Below are 21,275 nucleotides of genomic sequence, written 5' to 3'. Positions count from 1 at the left end.
GAAGGAAATGTGGGCCAATTAAGCACATTCTGTCTCCTACCCTATTTTAATTTCCATTCCGTTGAAGACATCCAGGTCCCCGGCACTGCCAGGAGGGGCTCCTCTCGTGGCAACAGCAGGCTAGGGAAAAAGAATTGCCTGATCAAAGTGCTTTGAGAAGCATTTTGCTGTGTTTGGAAAGGAGGCATTTAAAACTGACACTCATCCACCTCTCCAAGAAAAATGAATGCTACAGAAGTACAGACAGTTGCAATGTAGCTTGAGCCCCTCTGAAGCACAAAGCAGGTTTGCAATAAGCCTTTTGGACCAGCTCTTTCTGAGCTTTATATCAGCTTTAAAAAAACATTTCAGTTAAAATGTCATGGATAGAAAAGCTTACTCTTTCTCCTTGACCAAGTATTTTAGTGTTAGCCCATGAAATGCGTGAGAAAACAATGATGAAAGTCAAACTGAGTTGCCTTTATAACAGCAGGTACCAAATATCAAATGGCTGCTTGAAATGTTAAGTCAGGAGAGGAAGGCATGGCAATTCTCTAATGAGGTTTGCAAAGGAAATGCACTTTGCTTTCATTCAGTGCTTTTGGTGAAGTTGTTTAATTGCAATAAAAGGTAAATATTTGGTATCAGTCTCCTTGACAACATGAGTTCGTGTGGTGTAGCTGTTCCTGAAGCACTGTCTCTGCAAGAGCAGCATGTTGTGCTCACCCATATAGGGACTTGGTGGGTCTTCCCATCTTCAAGGGTCTTCCCTTCTTTCCCCAGATTTTTCATTAGTAGCGAGTGCTCCACTGTTTTTGCTGGAAGGGCAGCGCCGTGTGGGGCTGTTTGCAGGAGCTGTAAAATCCATTCATGCCTTCTTAATATTTGCAGCTCTCAGTGTGTTCAGTTCATTTGCTGTGACACCTGTGGGCAGCATAATCTTAGCCCTGTGCAGCTGTAGTGGAGTAGCCTGGAGTAGGCTTGGCTAAAGAGAGTGATTTTCCAAGCAAGGAGAAGGTTCTCAGTGTCTGCTGCCTGCTTCTGAGGGCTTGGTGACTGCCCCCGTCATGCTCCAGTGCCAGGCAGCGAGCAGGGCCTGGTGTTCCATGGTGTGTGTGGTTCTTGCTGGAATGAGCATGTTATTAGCTCATCGAATGATGCCCTCACTCGGCAGGTTTCCTGGCTGTGCTGCTGCCACTCACCCAGATGGAAGGTGCTGGATGGTGACTGATGTCGACAGCGCTGAGGGGAGACCGGAGCAGCTACTGGGACCTACATACCCACACCTCCATCCTCCCCTCATGGGGGTTTACACTCACTTGTGTCCATGTCCTGGCACTCACACGAACACACAGTAAGTGATGGAAGCTTAAACTAATATTTTAATGTCCAATGCCACGTTGTTCCCTCACAGAGAAGAGGCCCCAGGGGCAGCTGTTTGTCTCTGGAGCTGTGAGTTTTTCTGTGCAAAGTCCTCCCTGGGCACAGGGAGCGTTTAAAAGTAACACTGCTTTTCTGACAGAAACCGGTTTGAATTTGGCAAATGGCTTTGAGGAGAGAAAAGTTAAATTCTTTGCTGGATCCACGTTTATAATAAACCCTTTTGCAACTGCATTGAGGTACAGCCTGCCAGCAGCTGGACCTGCCCTCATGGTTCCCTGGGCTCCTGTGGGGAGTCATTGCAAAAACAAGACGCCAGGATATCTCATCGAGCTGAAATCCTGAATGTGGTGGTATATTTAGGGAAGTATTTAAGAGTGGTTGGGGCTTTTTATTTTATTTTATTTTGTTTTGTTTCTAAAACAAACCAAACCAGCCTTAAGGGGAGGGAAGCACTGTAAGGTCTTCACACCATGGCAGCAGGAGGTGGAAGAGGATACGGCTGGGGCTGCAACCTGTGCTCAGGGATGTGTGGCACCACAAAGCGTGGCAGTGTTTTGTCATTTGTCATCGCTTTGTCACTTAAAAAGATGTGGTAAAAGAAGTGGCTGGCATGGTTGGAGTCAAACCTCCAAGCCCTTCCTGATGGCAGTGTTTGATTTAATATGCTCTTGCTGTGCTCTGGTGTCAGTGGAGCAAGAAAGCAAAAACAAAACAAAAGACCAAAAAAAAAAAAAAACAAACAAACAACTCTCTCTCATGTCATCATGATTTACCTAAAAAGCTGTATATACCTTTTCCTGGGGTTTTCCCTCTGTGGCAGTAGAAGGCTGGATTTTCCCCCATAGATGTAGCAATGCTCTGCACAAGGTCTTAAATTCTCTCCCCTTTCTGCTGCAGGTGTGCACTGTGCCCCGCTGCTTGTCAGTTCACTGTGCCTGTGCCAAGGTGCTCCCTCAGGCTTCTGTTGTCTCCTGCCACAAGCCTTTGCTGGTGCTTGCTCACCTTGAGTCCAGGGTGCTGTTGCCAAGATCTTCCAAAGGAGCTTTTCACATCCAGCACCTGCCAAGGAGAGCTGCTGGCATTGCCACCACTCTTCTTTTCAATGCATTTTTCTTTTCTTCTTTTTGTTTTTATTCTTTCTTTCTCCTTTAAAAGCTTAGTGAGAGATGTTGAAATTTGTTCCCCTCTGAGGGTGTGAATAGGAGCTAAGTGACAATAACAAAGATAAAGGATTGGATTTTTGATTGGCAAAAAGTGGGAGAGAGATTTGGGATTTTTTCCAAAGATGTTTTGTGACAGATGTATGTGGGCATCCCAAGGCAAGTGACACAGGCTAATTTGAGGGAGCAATAACCCATAATAGCATGGACTATAAAAATTATTTTAATGATGTGATTATGTCCAGAAATGAAATCTGGGATAAGACTCAGTGATACTGCTCGATCTCTGCCCTGTTTTTCCAAAACTAGGGAATATATTTTTCTAGCCTCTGTATTTTGTGTTGCAAAGGAGAAGGGCATTAATGGTCTTGCTATTGCAAGTTCTGTCTTGCCATTATAGCATGGAGTGGGTTACAAATGCAAATGTGTCCAGCCCATTGCTTTATCTCTTCCCACTCCTGATAGCCTAAATGTGTTTTTTTCTGAGGAATCATAAGGCATAAGGTGTGATAGGCTGTGGGTTTGAATTAAGTGTGATCTGGCTCCTTTTGTATGATTTCTGCAGTGAGAGATGGGTAGGAGTGAGATGGGCCAGGAATATCCCATCCCTGTCCAATTCAGCATTGGAAGCTGGGTGAGATACCATAGGGCACCTCAAATGGGAGCAAACAGCCCCTGTCACACAGCGGGGTCCTGCCCAAGGTCCCACCAGGTCTCTGTCAGCCACAGGCAGGAGCAGCAGCAAGACTTGAGCTCAGACTGAAAGCTCAGGCTTTCTTTTATCTTCTCCCTGATCACACAAAATGGTCTAAAACCTGCAGGGTTTTTACTACCATGCCAACCTTGCTCTGTCAAAAGTCACAGTCCTTTGTTTCTGCCCCCTTCCACCTGCAACTTTTTCAAGCCACTGCACTTCCTATTAGCATGAATGAAGTCAGATGAGCCTCTGCTACCTGCAACGTCTTGTGCTTTCTTTCCTAAGCTCCTCTTTAAACTGATAAACTGTTTCAGACAGTGTCCTTCGCTGTCTCAGTAATGATGGCTGGCCCAGGTTGTATGCTGGTCTTTGGGAGGTGGCTTTACTTGTAGTCACAAAGTTAATACTTAACCCAGGAATAGTCAGGATTGCGTTGGTGTACTCTGAAGTGTAATCTAAACTGGATTTCCTGGGTTTGTAACGCTTAGTTTTGGATTAACAATTGCCTGGCAGTGTTTATAACTCTAAACTGCTGATACTTGCTTTCAAATATAATCCCAGTTTAATGCCCTTTTTGTCTTGGAATAGAGAGAAGGATTAATAGGAAACTAGCATACAGCAGACATGAGGTTTTACATCGTTTGGTGTCTGCAAATGGCACTGATTCAGCTTTTCTTCCTGGGAAACATTTCTGATTACTCATAGATTTTTGGTTGTGTCAGTATCCCGCAGCAACTTTTTTATCACATTAGAAAAATGTGGTAAATGCCATTCTTATGGAGTGACAGTATATAAAATCAGAAAAAGAAGAATAAATGAGATAAAATGAAAGAGGTTGTAGGTGCCCTTTGCCTTTCAAGGTAGCTGGAGACACTGATTCATTAGAGTTTGTTGCTATGGTAGATGTTTCTCAGTAGCAAGAAACCTGATGGAGGGAGAAGCCTCAGCTTTGCTAAAGGATGCAGTTTCTCCAAAAACCTGAAGACAGAGGCATGTGGAAGGAAAGGAAGGATGAAGACAGGGATGAGTAAGGCAAGCTGGAGCACTTGATTGAATTGCAGCTTTGCACTGGCCCACTGCATCACAGATGTGATAATGCTCATGGTAAATAATTTGTTCCATTCACTGTATGTGAACATCTTTCACAAAACATAAAAAGTGAACTTTTTAACTTTTTTTTAAATTCCTAATGTAGTGAAATGTATGTAGAAGTTTCTAGGTGCCTGGTGCCTGTGCTAATTCTTTCTATTTGGGAGATGAATGCTTTGGTTGGGATTTGGTTGGCCCAAAGGGTGTAGTTCCTCAGCAAAGCAGCTTCACCAACTTCCATACCCAGCTTTCAAGGCTGGTTTAAACCTTTTCACTTCCCCTTTTCAAATGCAAAAAGAAGTGCAAGTAGAAAAAGTGCTCCATAATAGCTCTCTAGCCCCTATTGTCATTCTTTCAGAACAAAGTAATGATTTTAAGCTTAGCACTGTGTGTTAGGAATGAGTCCTCAGTTCTCAGGGGTGAATCATTTCTGAACAAATCTTTGGGTTTTGCTTTCTTTTTTCTTAATATGAATTTCAGGTTTTCAGATTTTTCCCTTTATTTTTTAGCATTTTATATCTTTAATATTCTTTTGGTGCAAAGAGGAGTCTCTGCAGTCTCACTGGATACCCCATGTCAAGATTTGGGTATAAAGCCCTGCAAATGAAAAAGCTGTTGCAATTACCCACCTGAGCAAAGAAGGGATCAGATCACACCAGATTTGACCTGAACAGTGAATGCTCAGAGGCCCAGAAGCAATAAGATCCAGCAGGGAACTTCTGAGTAGAAAATGTTACCTTTGCAGAATTATAATTTATCCCAGGAATCTAGAACGAAAGTCATCTCTGTGCCCCGATAATTAGTGCTCTCTTAGAGCTGGTAGAGGCACTGGGGGCCATGTGTAGGCAGAGGCAGGGAGCTCCAACAGTGGTTGTCTGTGGTGGTCAGGTATGAGCTTTTTACACACCTCAGCCTGCTTGTTTCCAGAAAAATCAATGGCCAGAATCGTTGGAGAAATGGGAGAGGCTTGGAAGAAATAAAAAGGAATATTTCTTTTTACCCATAAATAGTAACAGGAAACATTATGGAAGGAAATAAAAAAAGTTAGGAGCAGTCTCCTGGAAATGGGCTTAGTTCTATTTTTTTAATGAAATGTTTTCAGAACTGAATATTTCAAGCAAATGGCTTAGGTAAGAAGTTCAGGACCCTGCACTTTCCATGAAAACCTCACCACACATCATCCCAAGTAACTAACATGCAGTATGTAAATCAAGGCTTTGGCATGCCTCTTCTTTCCGTGTTTTGCGATGGTTCTTCCAAGGACTCCTTTAAAACAAAGTAATAACACACGCCATCCAGACAGCAGTTCAGGTTTGCCCAGCAAAGGGTAATCTGAACGACATCTCGCAGCACTTTTTGAAAGCTGATGTGGATGATGTTTCTCTTCACCAAGAAGTACATGAAGTATGCCACGTGGTAAGGGGTGAAGCAGACCAAAAACGCCACGAGGTTTGTCACCACGATCCTCTCTGCTCTAGTGATGTGCGTCTGGGGGTTATCTGGATCTCTGTGCCTTCTCAGGCACCTGACAGTTTGGGCAGTGCAGAACGTCATGGCTGCCATGCTGCCAAAGAAGATGGTCTCCAGGGTGCTGAACAGGCCTATGTCCGCCCATGTCCTTGGGGAGAAGTTATGGAAGCAGGATGAGATGTTTTGGCCCTTTTCATGCAATTGGGATGTAGAGACTGTCCCCACCGAGGTGCCCAGGCAGACAACAGCACAGACCATGGCAGCTTTCCTGATGGATCTCAGGGAGGGGGCTGTGAAGGGGTGCTGGATAGCGATGTACCGATCCACGCAGATGCAGAGGGAGATGAGAATGCTGCCATACATGTTTACAAAGTAAAGACTCTCCAAGGCGGAGCAAAACACAGACCCCCAGTTCCACTTGTCCTGACGGCGGTAGGAAATGATTTTAAAAGGAAGAGTAAACAACAGCAAAGTATCCAGGAATATAAGGGCTATCATGTAGACTGTAGATTCTGACAGCTTTTTAACCTTAAAAAAGAGTAACAACAGAGCCATCACATTGAACAGCAATCCCAGGCTAAATGTGGGGATGTACATGATGAACTGGAACCATTCCACGGTAGCGCTGATATTGCTCTTGTCATGGGTGTCATTCATAACTCCAGGTATGCTGGAAGAGAAGAAAATCACCTTCACTGCAAGGAAGGATGAAGACACGGTACAAAGGCCAGTGAGGTCTCTATGTGTCCACAGACTTGGAGATGCTTTTTTTCCCCTCTCAGGGTGCTCTGTACTGAATTGCAGCGCCCGGTAACATGGAGCTGCTCAGTGTCAAGGAGGAGCAGGGATTTCTGGGGTCCAAGCCTCACTTGCACTGTCACCTGTTATCCCTAACTGTGCTATGATTTAGTCTAGGCAGAGTATAGATGTGACGGCACCATCCCCTTGGAGTGATACAATCTCCTTGCAGAACCGAGGTAGCAGCCCCCGATTCTGGTGTTTTTTGGATTGTGAGAGTGGAGACAATTATTTGGATCTGGTTTCCTGCATCAAGCTATCATAAGAGACCTTGGGAAGCCAAGACCACGAGGGTCTCCCATGTTTGTTAATGTGAAGATCCCACACAACCACTGCCATCCCACACCCTCTCCCACCACCCCTGGGCAAAGACTGACTGTGATTACCTTTGGCCCTTCTACAAACTGTCTAAAAGCAGCAGGCAGGAAGCTTCAAATAGGCTATTTCCAGCAGAAGTTAAGTCATTAGTAGAAGGATGAGATTTAAGAACCCAAGCTTTTGTCTAAATCAGCCAGAGCTACCACAGCAGAGACAGGATTGCAGGAAACATGCATCTGGATTCTCCTCTGCAAAGAGGGGACTTAAAGTGTGGAGGTACTTACTCTCTGAGCTGGGGTCACGGAGCAATTATCTTCTTTAGAGGAAGGGTACTGGCTTGATTCTGCACTCAGACTCTCCTGATAAGGACTGGGAAGGCGCTCATTGGTTTCTGCCATGCTTGTCTCAGCTGGAATCACAAATGCCCAGGAATACGTCGTCCTTTTCTCCAGCCGGTTCCATGACAGCAAATGTAACCTGTGAATAAAGCCTGTCAGAGATCTTTCTGTCAGTGCCAGAAATTGCTTTTGACTGCTGTTCTCTAATTGTTATTACTTCAAAACGTGAGTTACTAATTTTGAGGCAGTTCCATTTCGGACTTGTCAACCAGTTTTCAACCGTGCAGTCAAAGTTTCTGTTCTGCAGATCAAGTCATCTGACTATTTCAGAGGTAAGCAGTCCCTTGCTGTGGTTTGAGAGAGATTAGTATCAGCAAAAAGGAAATTTATTTCTTTGCTCCTTAAGGACACGCTCATGCCGGGTAAATGATTCTGTGAATTACTGGCTCACATGACAGAAGTAAAAAAACCAGCTTCAGAAACCCAGCCTGAGGAGGAGAATGGGAGCAGGCAGGGCTGGGGGTGCAGGGTCAGGTGCAGGGATCCATCTGCAGCTCCTGTTGTGCTGTAGCAGGTACAGGTTTCATTCACTGTGAAGCACAACCAGCCTCCTTGCAGAGCACCACTGCCTGTGAGGTGTGGGGAGTTGTGGCTCAGTGGGGCAGCAGCCTTGTCAGCAGGGTCTGCTCTGCTGCAAGGGACTGAGGGGAGGCTGGAGGCAAATAATGACATTTCCTTGCCCAAATAGCAAAGGACAAGGAAGCCTGAGCTTGTGAAGCACTTTGGGCTCTGACTGGCTGGAGAGGAGAAGCACTCCTTGCTGTGCTGCAGGTTGTTCAGCGTCTGGGAGTTAAACCTGCAGAGCTGTAAAGGTTTTGGGAGCTGAGTTGGGTCCCTGAACCTCAGAACTCAGGTAGCCCATGACAGACAAGGGGTTACAGTGATACTGCCCAATATAAAAGCATCACCAAAACTTGGACAGACAATGTGCTGCTCTCCTGCTAAGTCACCTTCATGAAGTGAGTCTAGTGCAGGGTGGAAACCTATTACAGAGAGCCAAAGGGAGAAGAAGTTAATTAAGGAATTATTAAAAAGTAATAAATGCTGACAAAGTTCTTTACTTCAGTGCCTCCACAGGAGATTTCATTAGTACTTTCCTTTTTCTTCAGACTTGTTCTTAATTTGTTTGTTTGATAGTGTGTCCAGGAAATTCTGGGTCTAGAGAAATAGAATTTCAGCTTCTCACCAAGATGTTTAGCTAAGAAAATTCTAGTTATGATTAAAAGTCTTTCAGACTAGACTCTCTTGTGTGGATTTAAAAAAAAAATCCAAAACAAACAGAAAAAAACATTATTTAAAGCACAAATGCAAAAGGCAGCTTTGTCCAGTCTTTAAAAAAGAGTAGCTATTGCTATAAACAAAACAAGTTATGTAAAATTTACTTAGTTTTCAAATCTTGTAGCAAAAGGAAAGCTTTTAAGGCAAGGTTTTGCAATAGTGAAATATTCTCTCTTGTCATCTTACCTTTGGACTGTCTCTAGCTTTGAATGTTGAACTTTTCTCCTTCTCAACTTGTAGAATTCTGGAGTCTTGTTTTCTTTCAAGACAGTGGAGTGAACTGCATATAAAGCAGCTGCTGGTCAGGATGTCAGAAAGCACGAGGTGCTGCTGCTTTTTGTTTTGTCGCAGATTTCCATTACCACATTGGCCTCCCCACACTGTGCCTGCGTGCACGTACTATGTACATAGAATGTCACACAGCTCATTTAAGGATGCAAATACATGGCTTTGTGGGTCTAACCTCTGAGTCACCCATTAAAATGAGTCTCCAGTAACAGAGAAGGAAATGCTGGCCCTACGGACCTTTCTCTGTTGGGTTTTTTTTTCAGCAAGACATGATTTTATTGATTGTCTGAAACGTCCATGGGTAGTGCTGGCTGTCAAAATGTGCTTTAAGCTAAATCCTGAGCTATCACTGTCGTTGTTTCCCCCCCTTTTCATTATATCAAAAAGGAAAAAGAAATTGTTGATTTTCAGTGGTAGGTTCAATTCAAGCTGATATTTTGAAAGAATCAAGAGTTACTCTTACATCTGTTTGTACTCAGAGGGAACAGGGAATATACCCATGGAGAGTGTCAGGTGCTGATTTTGTTCAGGGAGGAAGGGGAAAAAAGATATTTTTTTCCCCATTGTATGTGTGTTTGCAATGTTCTTACCAAAAGGGGAAAGAAAGACCAGAGGTGTAGTTTTGCTTGATCCTCTGCATGCTCCTTAAATACTTGAAAACTGAGGATTATAGTGGCTAAATTAAAACTGTGCATCTGTGAAAGAGATGGGGGATGGGAGATGTGAGAAGAAATAGTACTTGGGGTTCCCCTATGATATTTTAGTTGCAATTATCCTACCTAAGGAATAAAAAGAAACATCACCAAAAGGAAAAAAACAAGACAGAAGGTTTGGGTGAATAATACCTTATCTCATTCCTCAGCTAGGTTTCACTTCACTTTGTATCTAGTGGTGGTTTTGTGACCGTGGCTGCTTTCTGGATATTAACAAAAAACCCCACAGAGTACAGGCAGGTACCACTACCATGAAGAGGCATGTTGGGGGCTGAGCCACCCTGGGTGGTGGGAACTAAGGTTACTGTCAACATGGACATAAACCCAGCTGCCAGAGCACTCTGTGTTCCTGCCCTGGTCTGGGGTTTGCAAATGCCAGTTCTGATAGTGCCACCAAGGCTCAGAGTGGATGCTCTCTCTTCCCTGTTCAAGGTTTTCCTCTCACACACTTGGAGCTTTCTTTTCTGATTTACACTCGTATTCTGATGCCACCTAAGCACTGCCCCCCTCACCAGGGGCTGCCCTGGGTGTGCTTGCTGCACAGAGCCCTGGGTGGCTGCACATCTGGAGAAAGATGCTTTGAAAAAGAGAGGATGAGGAAGCAGCAATGCCAGGGTTAGCCTAGCCACCACCAGCAATTGGTCTGCTTTTTTTCCCTAGCAATATGCTTGTGAGTTTTTTAGGGAAGAGGATGAGGAGAAAGGGCCAGGAAGGCATGCAGTGGGTCCAAAAGCACTTGGGACAAGGTATGAGGGCTTCTTTACCTTCAAAATGGAATGGATGAAAAAAGTGTGATGCTGAGAGCTGATGGAGAGGGTAAAATAAACCCAAGTGAGCTGCATAATGGAGAGACTGGGATAGCCCATGAAGGGTTCATGGACTGTTCATTAATAGCTTTCTTGGGATGCAGTGGTGAGAAAGCAGTGGACAACCAAGGTACCTTTCTTTTCTCAACACAGGCCCTACTCTGTGCTAATGGAACGTGTCTCTTCACAAAGTCCCCAAAACCAAGGGTGGGTCCTTTTTCTTGGAGACTAGGGAGAAGAGAGCCAACTCTACAAATCTTCCTCTGTCCTTGGTGCCTCTGTGCTTGTCACCAATGCCACCAGTGTGTGAAGCACCTTCTGCTTTGTGAGACTGCAGATGCTGAATGCATCATTTTGTGCCTTTTTCCTGATGAAGAAGAGGGTTCACATGCTTTTTTTTGCTAGTATGGAGGACTTTGCCATATTGCTGCTGCCACACAGACCGCCCCTTCAGGCCACACACACATCCCTGGGTGGCAACCAGTGAAGCTCTGCTGATTCCCTGTGCTTGCCCTTGAGGCAGATCTAGTCCTTGCAGTGCTGAGCTGTGCCAGCCATCCCTGGGCACTGCTGGTCCACTGCTGTGCCCTGACACTGGACTGCACCAGAGGGCAGTGCTATGTCCTGGTTCCCCTGCTGTCAGTCCTGGCTCTCAGGAACAGTGTCAGCACGGGGCTGGTGCTGCTGTCATCCTTCAGTTTTGTAGGTAAATCAGTAGCCACCACACCACACAGGGTTGTGCAGTGAAGACATGGTGGGGTTTTTTCTTGATCTAAATCAGAGTATAAGCAGTGAGAAAAATATTTGCTCTGCTTGAAAAGAGAGAGCCTCCACTGTTGTGATCCAAGACTGCCTGCAGCCTCTGGGTGAGCCAGAGCTGGGATGAAAAGTCCCATCACTTAAATCTGGTGGCTCTGCAGAACTGTTTGTAATTGAGTTGCTCCATCTCGTGGCTACAGGAGAAATGAGAAATACGGCTTAAGCCCTGCAATATCTCTGTCTCCATGTGTGGTTAGACAGTTTATCCCAACCTGCCCCCACCAGCTGAGCACCGGGCTCCTTGTCCTCGCTGGCTCTCTGTTCGCTCCACCATCCTCACTGTGGACAGCCCAGGAGTGACGAGCAAGGGAGAGCCAAAAGCTCTGACGGCTATGGGCAGAGAGGGCCAGAGCACAAGAACAGCTGAAATGGAGCTTTTCTGTAGAGGAAGTGACCAGAAGTACTGCCTGTATGTCGCTGGTGGGGCTGAGGGGCTGGGGGCAGGAAGCTGCTGTGCTGGTACAGCGATCTGACCACAGGCCTTCTCACTTGTGTTTTGTGTCCTCTGGACAGACCTTGAAGGTTGAGGGAGGCACCAGCAAACCCTGGCTGTTTACCAAGGCCAAGAGTGCTCCAGAAGACAAGGGTCTTTTCAATGCTGGAGGAGCTAAATCTGCTGCCTAGCAGAACAGGTGAGCTGGTCTCACTCTTTGAGCCCTGACGTGTTTAGTGCTGAAGTGATCTAGTATTTATTGAGCGACATGTCTCAGTTTCCATAGAGAAATCAGCTGGGGATGCTCCTGAGGCCAGGTCAGCAGGGTAGACATTGCCTTGAGACTGGTGAAATTTAAAACTGCTGGAGATCTCTCTCTCATATTGCTTCTTTTGCACTTTCAGTAGTTCTCCAGCTCCACACAGCAGGTGTTCAAGCAGGGCTCATGCACCCCAGCCAAAGGCCCTACGTAGCACATCACAGCCTATGCCTCTCCTCTGCCTAACGACTGAATAATTTTGACAGTTCTAAGGTATTTTTATTCCTACTCAAACCATTAGCTACACTAGTCTTCAAGATATCATGATCTTTGAAAGACTTGAGGCAGCAATTTTGCAAATTATTTCCTGACAGATCATGCAAACGTCAAAACCATAAGACCGCCCTGTCATGACCGGGCTGTAATTTTTCAAGGTGGGAAAAAAATCAGTTACTGAAGATGATCAAGATTTCATTTTATTTTTCACCGTTCTGAATTGCACATACAACTCCAGGAAAGTAACTGTGTAACTGGACCTTCTTCCCAAAAGGCACTTGTGTGCATTTTGAGCCAATTAGGCTGCTCATATGGTCGAGGAACTGCATCCTTCTGGGGTGCACACATTCTTCTGTGGGGACCACAAGAGTCTCAGACCCCACATGTCTCATCGCTCCGTTTCTTCTTAATGGGAAAAGTCAGTTTTCCTTGCCTTGTTTCTGGGGCCTGTGTAATTGCACAGCGTGTTTGTGAGAAGCTGTTAGACATATCTACAGCAGCCCTCGTGGTAGGAAGGGAAGGTCCTTGGATGTCATTATGAGAAAATAATAAACTGAAGAACATAAGCATTGTTTTAGGCAAGAAAAAAGGTGTGTCTAAAGTGGCAGCCCGTCTTTGACTACAGCCAGCAATGGATGTTTAGGGGAGGAGTGTAAGAAACTGTGTTAAGAGAAAAATTCAGGTTCCCAGCTAAATTGTGGTGTTCCTACAGTAGCAGAAATTAAAAGGCGGCAAGTCTCCGAGTTTAGCTAATTAACATGAAGAGTTTAAATACTTAGAAATGCAGTGACAGCAGTGAGAATTTGGCAACAGTGCTTTTTCCTGAGTTTATATTGATATGATATTCCTCAAAGGAAATATTCTTACAAAACTATATGTTTTCAGAAGGCTTGTTTGAGAGGAAAAAAGGGAAACTTTTAAAAATCATTTTTTATTAAAATGTATGTTACTTTCTCTGTGTTCTGCTCTATTACTTCGTTATGTAAACTGTGTGTACCATGGTTGTGCCAAACATCAACTCATGGTCTATTACAATCTAAACAGGCCAGCAGCAATGCATGTCTTCATGATATCATGACGTACCAGTAAGATTTAATTTTGCTGTGGTCAGACGTGGAGCGCACAGGGGATTTTGCTGCAAATGAGAATCTCTCTCTTCTTGTTTATGCGTAGTTGGAAGCATCAGTTTTGTGTTTCGATAACATTACAACCTGTTTATCAAGTATTATCTCTGCTGAGCACTGTGCTCATGAGGTGTGGTGTTTGCTGTGCCTGAACACACCACTTTTAGGGTGATTTAGGTGCCTGCACAGGACATCACAAGGCACCATGACAGGCTTGCCTGTTTGGCACTGTCACAGTAGAGTTGTCTGTCCTCTTCTAAATGTACCTGTTCAGTGTTATCCTGGTGGCATAGGCAGGGTCTGTTATTTTTTCCCATTTTACGTGTGGGGAATCAAAGCAGAGATAATCAGAAGGACTTTCCAAAGGTTATACAAGACACCTGCAGTGGAGTGCAGCTTCCCAGCTCCAAATATCCAATGCCAACACAATATTTTTAGCCAGTTCCTTCCTGGTGTCCAGCTCCCTGTCTGCAGCCCAGGAGAGGCAACATTGCATCAATCATGACTGGGGTTCACACCCTTCTAAAAGTCCTAAATTCTTCTGAAATAATTTCTCTGTCTGCACTGTCATATTCAGAATGAACTATTTGCAGGTGGTAAGGGTTGAAACTGTGTTGAAACTATGTAGTAACATGTAAAGGAAGTAATTAAGAATATGACTAAGTATATATCCTGTCATTTTCTGCATGTACACGATCACTTAATTAATTTGAGTCCTTCTGTTTAATTTTGGTAACATTTTAGTTAGAGTAAGACTGTGTGAACTGGGGCAGGGAGAGGTTCGTGTCACCTCTAATCTAAGGGAGCCTTTGTATCTCTATTATGCTACAGTTTGTGTGCATAGTTAGATATGTTAGTCCCCATAGGAAGGGGTCCACATGGCACCACAGCCTGGGTTTCAACCAAAAGAAGAGCTGCTGTTCCTGCCCTCTCCTTTGTGCCATCTTCCCCCTCCTTTTCCCACTGCCCATCTCTTGCTTTCCTCAGAGCGTTGGTGTGTGGGGGCTGAGCCTGCACCGTTCTGTCCCCTTTTTAAATGCCCCTTCAGTGAAAGGTTTAAAGGGCTTTTAGTGGACAACATTTGCTGTGAGTCTAAAAATATCTGTCTTGCTGCCTGAACGTGGAGCTCGTTTACTGCTCATTTGGTACCGCGAACTCTTCAGACTTCTCACACTTATTAATTTTTAGTGAAATCAAATTCATATGAATAAATAGATGACACTGATGAAGATGTCACAAGCATTTATCAGGCCACATCCTTTTCCTGTTGTTTTCCTGGTAAGCAGTTCTTAAGCCAAATATCTAAATATTTTAGCTTGAAACTTCTCGGTCTTGAGCATTTCTTTGTAAATAACCACAACCGCTGAAGCAAAATGAAGCAGGGCTATAACTGTGGTGCTGATTTAGCAGTCAGGTTTGTGATTTGAATTAAGTGGGGAGGGGGAGAAAGAAGATCTATTTCTTTAACTACAGGATTTTAATTTTTTTTATTATTTCTAGCATAATTCAGTTTTTGCATAGTTGATGCTTGGTTCATGTTTTGCAGTGCTGACACCTGGTTCTTTTGAGTAAATTGTTCCAGGATTCAGAATATTGTTTCTCCAATCTTTCTGATTTCATAAACTTGTGAAAAGTCAGATCAAATTTGAGATCAAAAAGAGTCCAAGCCTCTAGAGCTGCAATTTAATAGCATATACATAGCCTGCTGCATCACAGCCAAATCTCTGCCTGAAACTATAATTGGTGGAACAAATTTGAGTTCCTCAAGAGTAGTAAAAAAGAGTAACTATTTGTTATACTTGCTTTCTTCCTTGTTTAACCACACCTGGTTTATCAAACTAAGAAATATTGACCATTTCTGTGTAGGAGAACACTTGCTTATGATTCTGGATTGAGGAGAAGGTGTGTTTGGAGGGAAACCCACCCATGTTAATTTAATTGTAATCCTCCCCCAAACAAATGCCTACACTATAAAATTATGTCCTTCCACACCAGTGTCCAAGTGACCCCTGGCAGAGGCAGCTGCTGCTCAGCAGGACAGAGATTTTCAGCCTGGTCTTAACATCACATAAGCAACAGGGTAGGAAAAAAAAAAAGAGGCATGCAATGCTGTTGTAAAACCATTTATATTCATTAACTTGGTGCTGGTTACACCAACACACTTGTTTTTGTACAGACTGGAACCACAAAGGGAATGTGAGAGCTGGGATTTGGTTTGTATTCAGCTGAGTTGCATTCAGGCAGGTCAAGCACTCCATGGTGCACAGGCACAGAGCAAGGCCAGTTTGCCTTTAGCTCCAGCTTGCAGGGAGTCCAGGGCAGGCTGTGCCCAACAGAAGGGCAGGAAAAGCAGGCAGGCCCCAGTGCTGGCTCTGTGGCAGGCCATGCTGGAGATGGCTGATTTCCTCTTCAGAAATCTCTCTGCCTGTGGTGAATGGCTGTATTTGAAGGTGTTTTCATTATTTAAAGGTGTTTTGTTTCACGCAGGTCCATCTCCTATACCAGACACCCCGGCCCCATCACGCTTCTGAAGGCAAAACCTGGGCTAGTGATTAAGAAGGGTCTGGGCGCCGTGCAGTGAACCTCTCAGCAGGAAAGAAACCCAGGCAGGGTTTTCATGTTCATGGGGTTTTTTCATGTTGCATCTCAGTCATTTCACACCGCCTTCAGCTCTTCACTTTTTACCATGTGCTCCAGCTTGAGGTGTACGCAAGATCTTCAGGTCTCCCAGCTCAATGACATGAGAAGAAAGGGAAACACGTGGGTAACACAACGCGAGAAGAAAGGTGACTCAATCCCACAGCTTTCAATGTACAGGAAAAAGCAGCCTTTTCTCACTGCTGAGAGAAATCTGGGGCAGATTCTCAGAAGAGTCCCAGCTGTGGCTTGCTAGCAAGAGTCAACCCTGGGAGAACTGCCCCATGGACGAGTGACTGCCAGGGTGGGTCACGTGAGGTGGAAGAAGCAGGGGCAGGAGGAGGGGGATGGCTGCTCGGGGTGATCACTGGGGATGCTAGAGGGATTTCTCTACTTTCCCTGGCCTGGGGGATAACTTCCTGCTTTAGGAAGGAGAGAGGACTTAGAGGACAAGCAAAGTGGGAAGTCTGGTAAGGAATCTTGTTCACTTTAAGCAACTGAGCCACAAACCGGTTTTGAAAATTGAAATATGGTGTTAAGGAGACAAATTTTAGGTGAAAAATTCAGGAATGGAATAGGGTTTGCATTTCAGCCGAGACCATGCTCAGGGACAGAAACGTGTCGCCCAGAATGTTAAAATTTAGAGTAATTGCTATTATCTTAGAACCTGGAGGAGGATTGTGATGTATTTGGTACTCTAGATGGTACAGCCACTTGAAAAATGAAAGAAATTTTTGTCAAAGAACATATCTAGCTCAGAATTTGGACTTGCTGAGAGACTTGAGAGTGCTCTGGATCACTACAGGTGTGCGTTGGTGGCTTATCTGCCTGTGGTGATGTGGAACAGGCAGTGGTTTATTTATATTGTTTTCCAATATATGTATTTTTTTGACTTACTGACCTTTGCAAAGGGATTAGTTTGAAGCTGTGTGCCAGGTCATGTCAATGCAGTGAGTGTGTGGTAAGAACTCTGTCCTTTAGGGACCAGCTTTCAACATGCCCCAACTTCAGTGCTGCCCTCCAGGCCTTGCTTGTGTTAGTATAGAAGCACATCACAGAAACAGAGGAGGTGAAACCTTTAATAACTTGAAAAAATGTCAGTACCTTACGATTCATAAGAGCCCTGCTGTTACAGAGGTTTTTTGCCACAGAGGTGAGTCAGGGATGACATGACCTCTATGTGATGCACTCGTGGGAATGTTTGAAAGGATCACAGCTCAGCTGTGAGTGTCACTGTCATGGCCCAAGGGGCTCTGCAACTTCTTCCTCATCTACAAACCTCTTCCTCAAATGGCACTTGACGTTGGGTGCCAGAGACGAGCTGTAACCCAAAATCAGGCTGCTGTGGAGGAGCAACACAAGGCAGAGTTGGGAGGCACTTGCATCCAGCCTTCTTCTTTGCTGCTGCTGGCCTGAGTGCTGGGCAGAGCCCCAGCCCTGGCTGTGTCCCTGCAGACCTGCCCAGGCAGTGGGGCTCTGGCTTAGCCTGGCTCCCACACTGCTCCACAGGCACAGGCACAGCAGGATGCACCCTGGGGGAAGGATATGGCCACTGGTGCTCCCAGGTGCAGCCACACTGCTACTGACAGCCTGCCCAAAAGGAAGTAACCTGCTTATTTAATGATGATGCCTAAAATTTGGCTGTGACTTCATGTTCAGCTAGTTAAAAAAGCTGAGTGGCACGTCTGATATTGGTAGGTGATTGTACATCTTTGGGCTAGATGTTTGGTTCCTGTGTTCTAGTTAGAGTAAGAAAAAGCAAAAAGCCTAACCCTGTAAACACCCACACTTAAAAAAAAATCAACTATTTTAAAAATACTTCAGAAATTACAATAGTCTGAAATTGCTTTAAAGCTGAGATGTCTCCTGATAATGTATCTGATCTTTAGGCATTTACAGATCTCACTGAAGCTCATGTGTGCTCTCTTCACCTTCCAGTCAAATGAAATGAGAGAACAGCTGACTGCTCCTTTTATAGTGATGACTGAAAAAGCAGGGACCTGAAGACTGGACTAATGGTGAGTCCCTGGTGTGGATGTAACTCTGATATTGGCAGAGATTGGCAATGGAATCTGCCACACTGAACTCTAATTAATTTTTAAAGACACTTGATGTTGGCATTGATAAAGGTTTCCATCAGTGGGTGGACTGGGTGAAAACAGGATGAAAGCTTTATCTGGTGATACCTCTTGATTTGTACAAGGGCCAAACTGTAGGAAGAGTGCAGCGGAAAGTAAGAGACAGCAACTGGTGACAGAAAAACCAAACCATGGCTTGTGTGGCCAAGGGTGTTTCAAGGGCAGAAGGCTGGAGGCAAGATGGGAGACTGTGTGTGATGATGTTCTTTGTTAAAAAGTTATATATTAAATCTTGTCAACATTCCATAGCAGGGAATTCTCACTGACTGATTTGCTGGAGTCAGGCTGAAGGTGGTGGTGGCGAATTCTGTCCTAAAAATCACCCTGAACACCTTTTTTGCATAATCGACCTGGTACTTGGTGCAGTTAGGAGATACCAGAATATTTGTATTTGAAGGTAGGACATTTTCGCTTCTCTTTTTCTCCTATCTGCAGTACTGAGCCAACACAGAGGCAATTCCCACTGAGCTGGGCTGAAATCTGTGAGTGATGACACTCGAAGCACCAGGCTGTGCTCTAAATGAATAATGGTGCCAGAGAGAGCAGGTGCCAGAGAGAGCAGGTGCCAGAGAGAGCAGGTTCCAAAATGAGCGTGGAAATGCAGCACGTGCTTGTTCTCACATTGTCAGCATCCTTGCTGCCGAGGCTCTGGTCGTAGTATCAGCTTTGGTCCCTTCTTATGTTTGTGTGTTGCCAGAAAGCACCAATGAAACGGACTTTTACAAACTTTAGCTGGCACAGAATTTGTTTGACGGGGATATATAAATAAGAGATGATCTGGTTGAATCCCCCAAGCTGAATTTCCAGCACTGGAAGTCAAAAGAGGAGAAAGAACAGAAGGTCCTGCGATGTAGAGTGGGCAGATGTAGTTTAGAGTAATTTAGAGAAGTTTGTCTCAAAACAAGTCATAGTGTCTACTTTCAAGAGAAAGATTTAATTCTCAGGGTATCTTTGTGTTTTTACTTCTAAAGCCTAAAGAGAAACAGCTTGGAAGGTGATAGTTTATAGTTTTTGTAACAATTTTACTGTCTTTATTAAGCATACAGCTTGTTGTTACATTAAAAACAAACAAAAACAACAACAAAACCCCTAAAAAAATTCACACTTACCACAGCTCAGATTTTGGTATTTTTAACCAGCCAAGTGATTTCCTATGGTTTCAAGACAATTGTGTCACAGGGCTCTGCTTTGCAGTGTGATCTCAGTACCTTAGAATGAGAGAGCTGGAGATATGCAGAGTTCTCTGATTTTACTGAAACTGTTATGCGCTGCGCACGCTTAAAAATACACGGTGCAGAGGAAAAAGAGGGACAGAGATTTGCAAGAACTCAGTGTAGTTATTTTGATGACTTTACGGTGTTTCAGCAATTTTTTCAACTGCAATAGGAACTGAGAGCAAGTCTTGCTTTCACTGAATTGGAATTACTTGCTTTTGGTGTAGGAGCAGAGATAAGGCTCTGTCTGTAAAAGGTACAAGCAGGAGGCATTAGGATCTCCTAAAAGAAATGACATGTATGTTTTGGTATGATTTTAAGAAATACTGGGGAAAATTCCCCAACCAACGTAAACTTGAGTGAAGGGATGATGAACCATGGTAACTTAGTAAATAAACAGATCAAAGGTATCGGAAAAACACCACAATCTTCATTTTTTCCAGTAACACCAGGCAATTAGTGGATTTAATAGAAATAATAATGGCTGTGTAAACCCTTATTAACCTACAAGGGCAGTCATATGTGGTCTCCTTTCCAGAGCTCATATAGCTTCTGGCATAATTATTGGCTGCATCTTTTTCAGTAATGAGTTGATTGGGATGGCAGAGATGCTTAATAAGCATCTGTATGGTTTCATCTGCAGGATACAGATATGCAAGTACACAGATAGATGATCTAAGAGCCCAGATGTCCGAGTACCCTGCTGTCCTTGGGGTGGGTAAGTCAGAAGTTAAAATATTGAATTGCTCACTGGAGATGCCAAAAGCTCTTCATTGAGTGTTGAGGGAGCCTCACTAGTTTCTGTATTTGACACTGCAGGATGGTGCTTTGCTTGAGGTGGAAGCAGCTGCTTCCCTCAAATGACAGTGTGACACCTTTACAGTGTGGTAAAAGGCAGCTCAGAAATAAAGCTGCTGAGAGGACCTCTGGGAAACTGGAAGGGTACACTGAGCACTGGCACTGCTGTGGGGGCCAAAATGAAACCTTAGTTTCATTTCAGCACATTGCACAAAAGATAAAATATATATTTTTTTTAATATATAGCTCATATGACCAGACAACTTACAGCCTTTCTCTGCTCTCTCTGTTAGCTGTAACAGGAATGTCTCATGTTTACTTAAACATGTCTCAATGTTTAATTATAGTTGCATTTTTAAAAAGGAAAAATAGTGGTGTTGGAGTGTGATCTTGGTGTGATGATCATGTATGTCCATGCTGTTTCCATGCTGTTTGCAGTTTCCAGAACTACAAGAAGACTTCACCCATGCACTGAACTAGGTAAATTCAGTCTTGGTTGGAATGAGAAGATAAATAGCAGGATGTGTGTGCTTCAAAACACCTGCATCATGGGCAAGCTTTGAGATTCGTCATCAGGTCTGCAAGTGTGCCCTGCCTCCCCGCAGCACTGCCTCTTCTGCTTTAAATGAGTGAGCACTGTGACCTTCTGTACAGGCAGCATGTACAAAAGCAGCTGGGCATGGTGTGGAAGAGGTGCCAGATGCTGGGTGAGGGGTTTTGCAGTGAAATATGTCGGTACAGATGACGCAGTGTAGGTGGCATCCTGGTGTCCCTCAACTGCAGGTCTGTTGGACTTGGGTACTGAGTTCACTCCTGGGAGTGTGAGTCCTCACCTCGGAGCAATGGGTGCTGGAGAAAGCAGTGCCATCCCTATGACCTATTGGTGAGGCAGAAAGGACAGTGATTAAAGAAAAAGTAAATTAAAAATCCACGTTTCCAGCATGAACTTGGCTCTGGTGATCCCTCAGTCATGTCATATGCTGCAGTGAGTGTTGCCAGCATTTCTTTTATTTTGCAGATATTTTAAAGTGAAATTTCTGACAGGGCCAAAGGCAATAAGTTTTGGCCCTCCAGGGACACAGAATCACTTTGCAGGACCTGAACTACACCAGCTGCTTGGCTACTGGTTCACCTTTTAGCTTCCTCTATTTCCATCACTAGATGGAGATCAGTCTGTCTGTGCAGCGTGGGATCGTATCT

At 44.4% G+C, this 21,275-nt stretch overlaps 1 protein-coding gene and 1 long non-coding RNA gene across 2 annotated transcripts; one reads left to right on the top strand and one right to left on the bottom strand.

Annotated features, from left to right (window-relative positions):
- Positions 1–1,083: 1,083 nt before the first annotated feature.
- On the top strand, positions 1,084–20,195 carry LOC120322716. Its single transcript, XR_005562568.1, has 3 exons — positions 1,084–1,333; positions 17,864–17,943; positions 19,921–20,195. It is a non-coding gene; the product is annotated as an uncharacterized LOC120322716 (long non-coding RNA).
- On the bottom strand, positions 5,440–7,438 carry LOC113992246 (G-protein coupled receptor 55-like). The gene is made up of 2 exons (XM_039378762.1): positions 7,179–7,438; positions 5,440–6,448 (listed from the first exon to the last, which is right to left on the bottom strand). The coding sequence occupies exon 2, from the start codon at positions 6,433–6,435 to the stop codon at positions 5,518–5,520; it is 918 nt and encodes a 305-aa protein (XP_039234696.1). The 5' UTR covers positions 6,436–6,448; positions 7,179–7,438; the 3' UTR covers positions 5,440–5,517.
- Positions 20,196–21,275: the final 1,080 nt, after the last annotated feature.

This window comes from Pipra filicauda, unplaced genomic scaffold (assembly GCF_003945595.2).
Source record: "Pipra filicauda isolate LSUMZ 115617 unplaced genomic scaffold, ASM394559v2 scaffold146_size1912638_pilon, whole genome shotgun sequence".
Classification (NCBI taxonomy): Eukaryota; Metazoa; Chordata; class Aves; order Passeriformes; family Pipridae; genus Pipra; species Pipra filicauda.
This window is presented reverse-complemented; position numbering and strand designations above follow the sequence as displayed.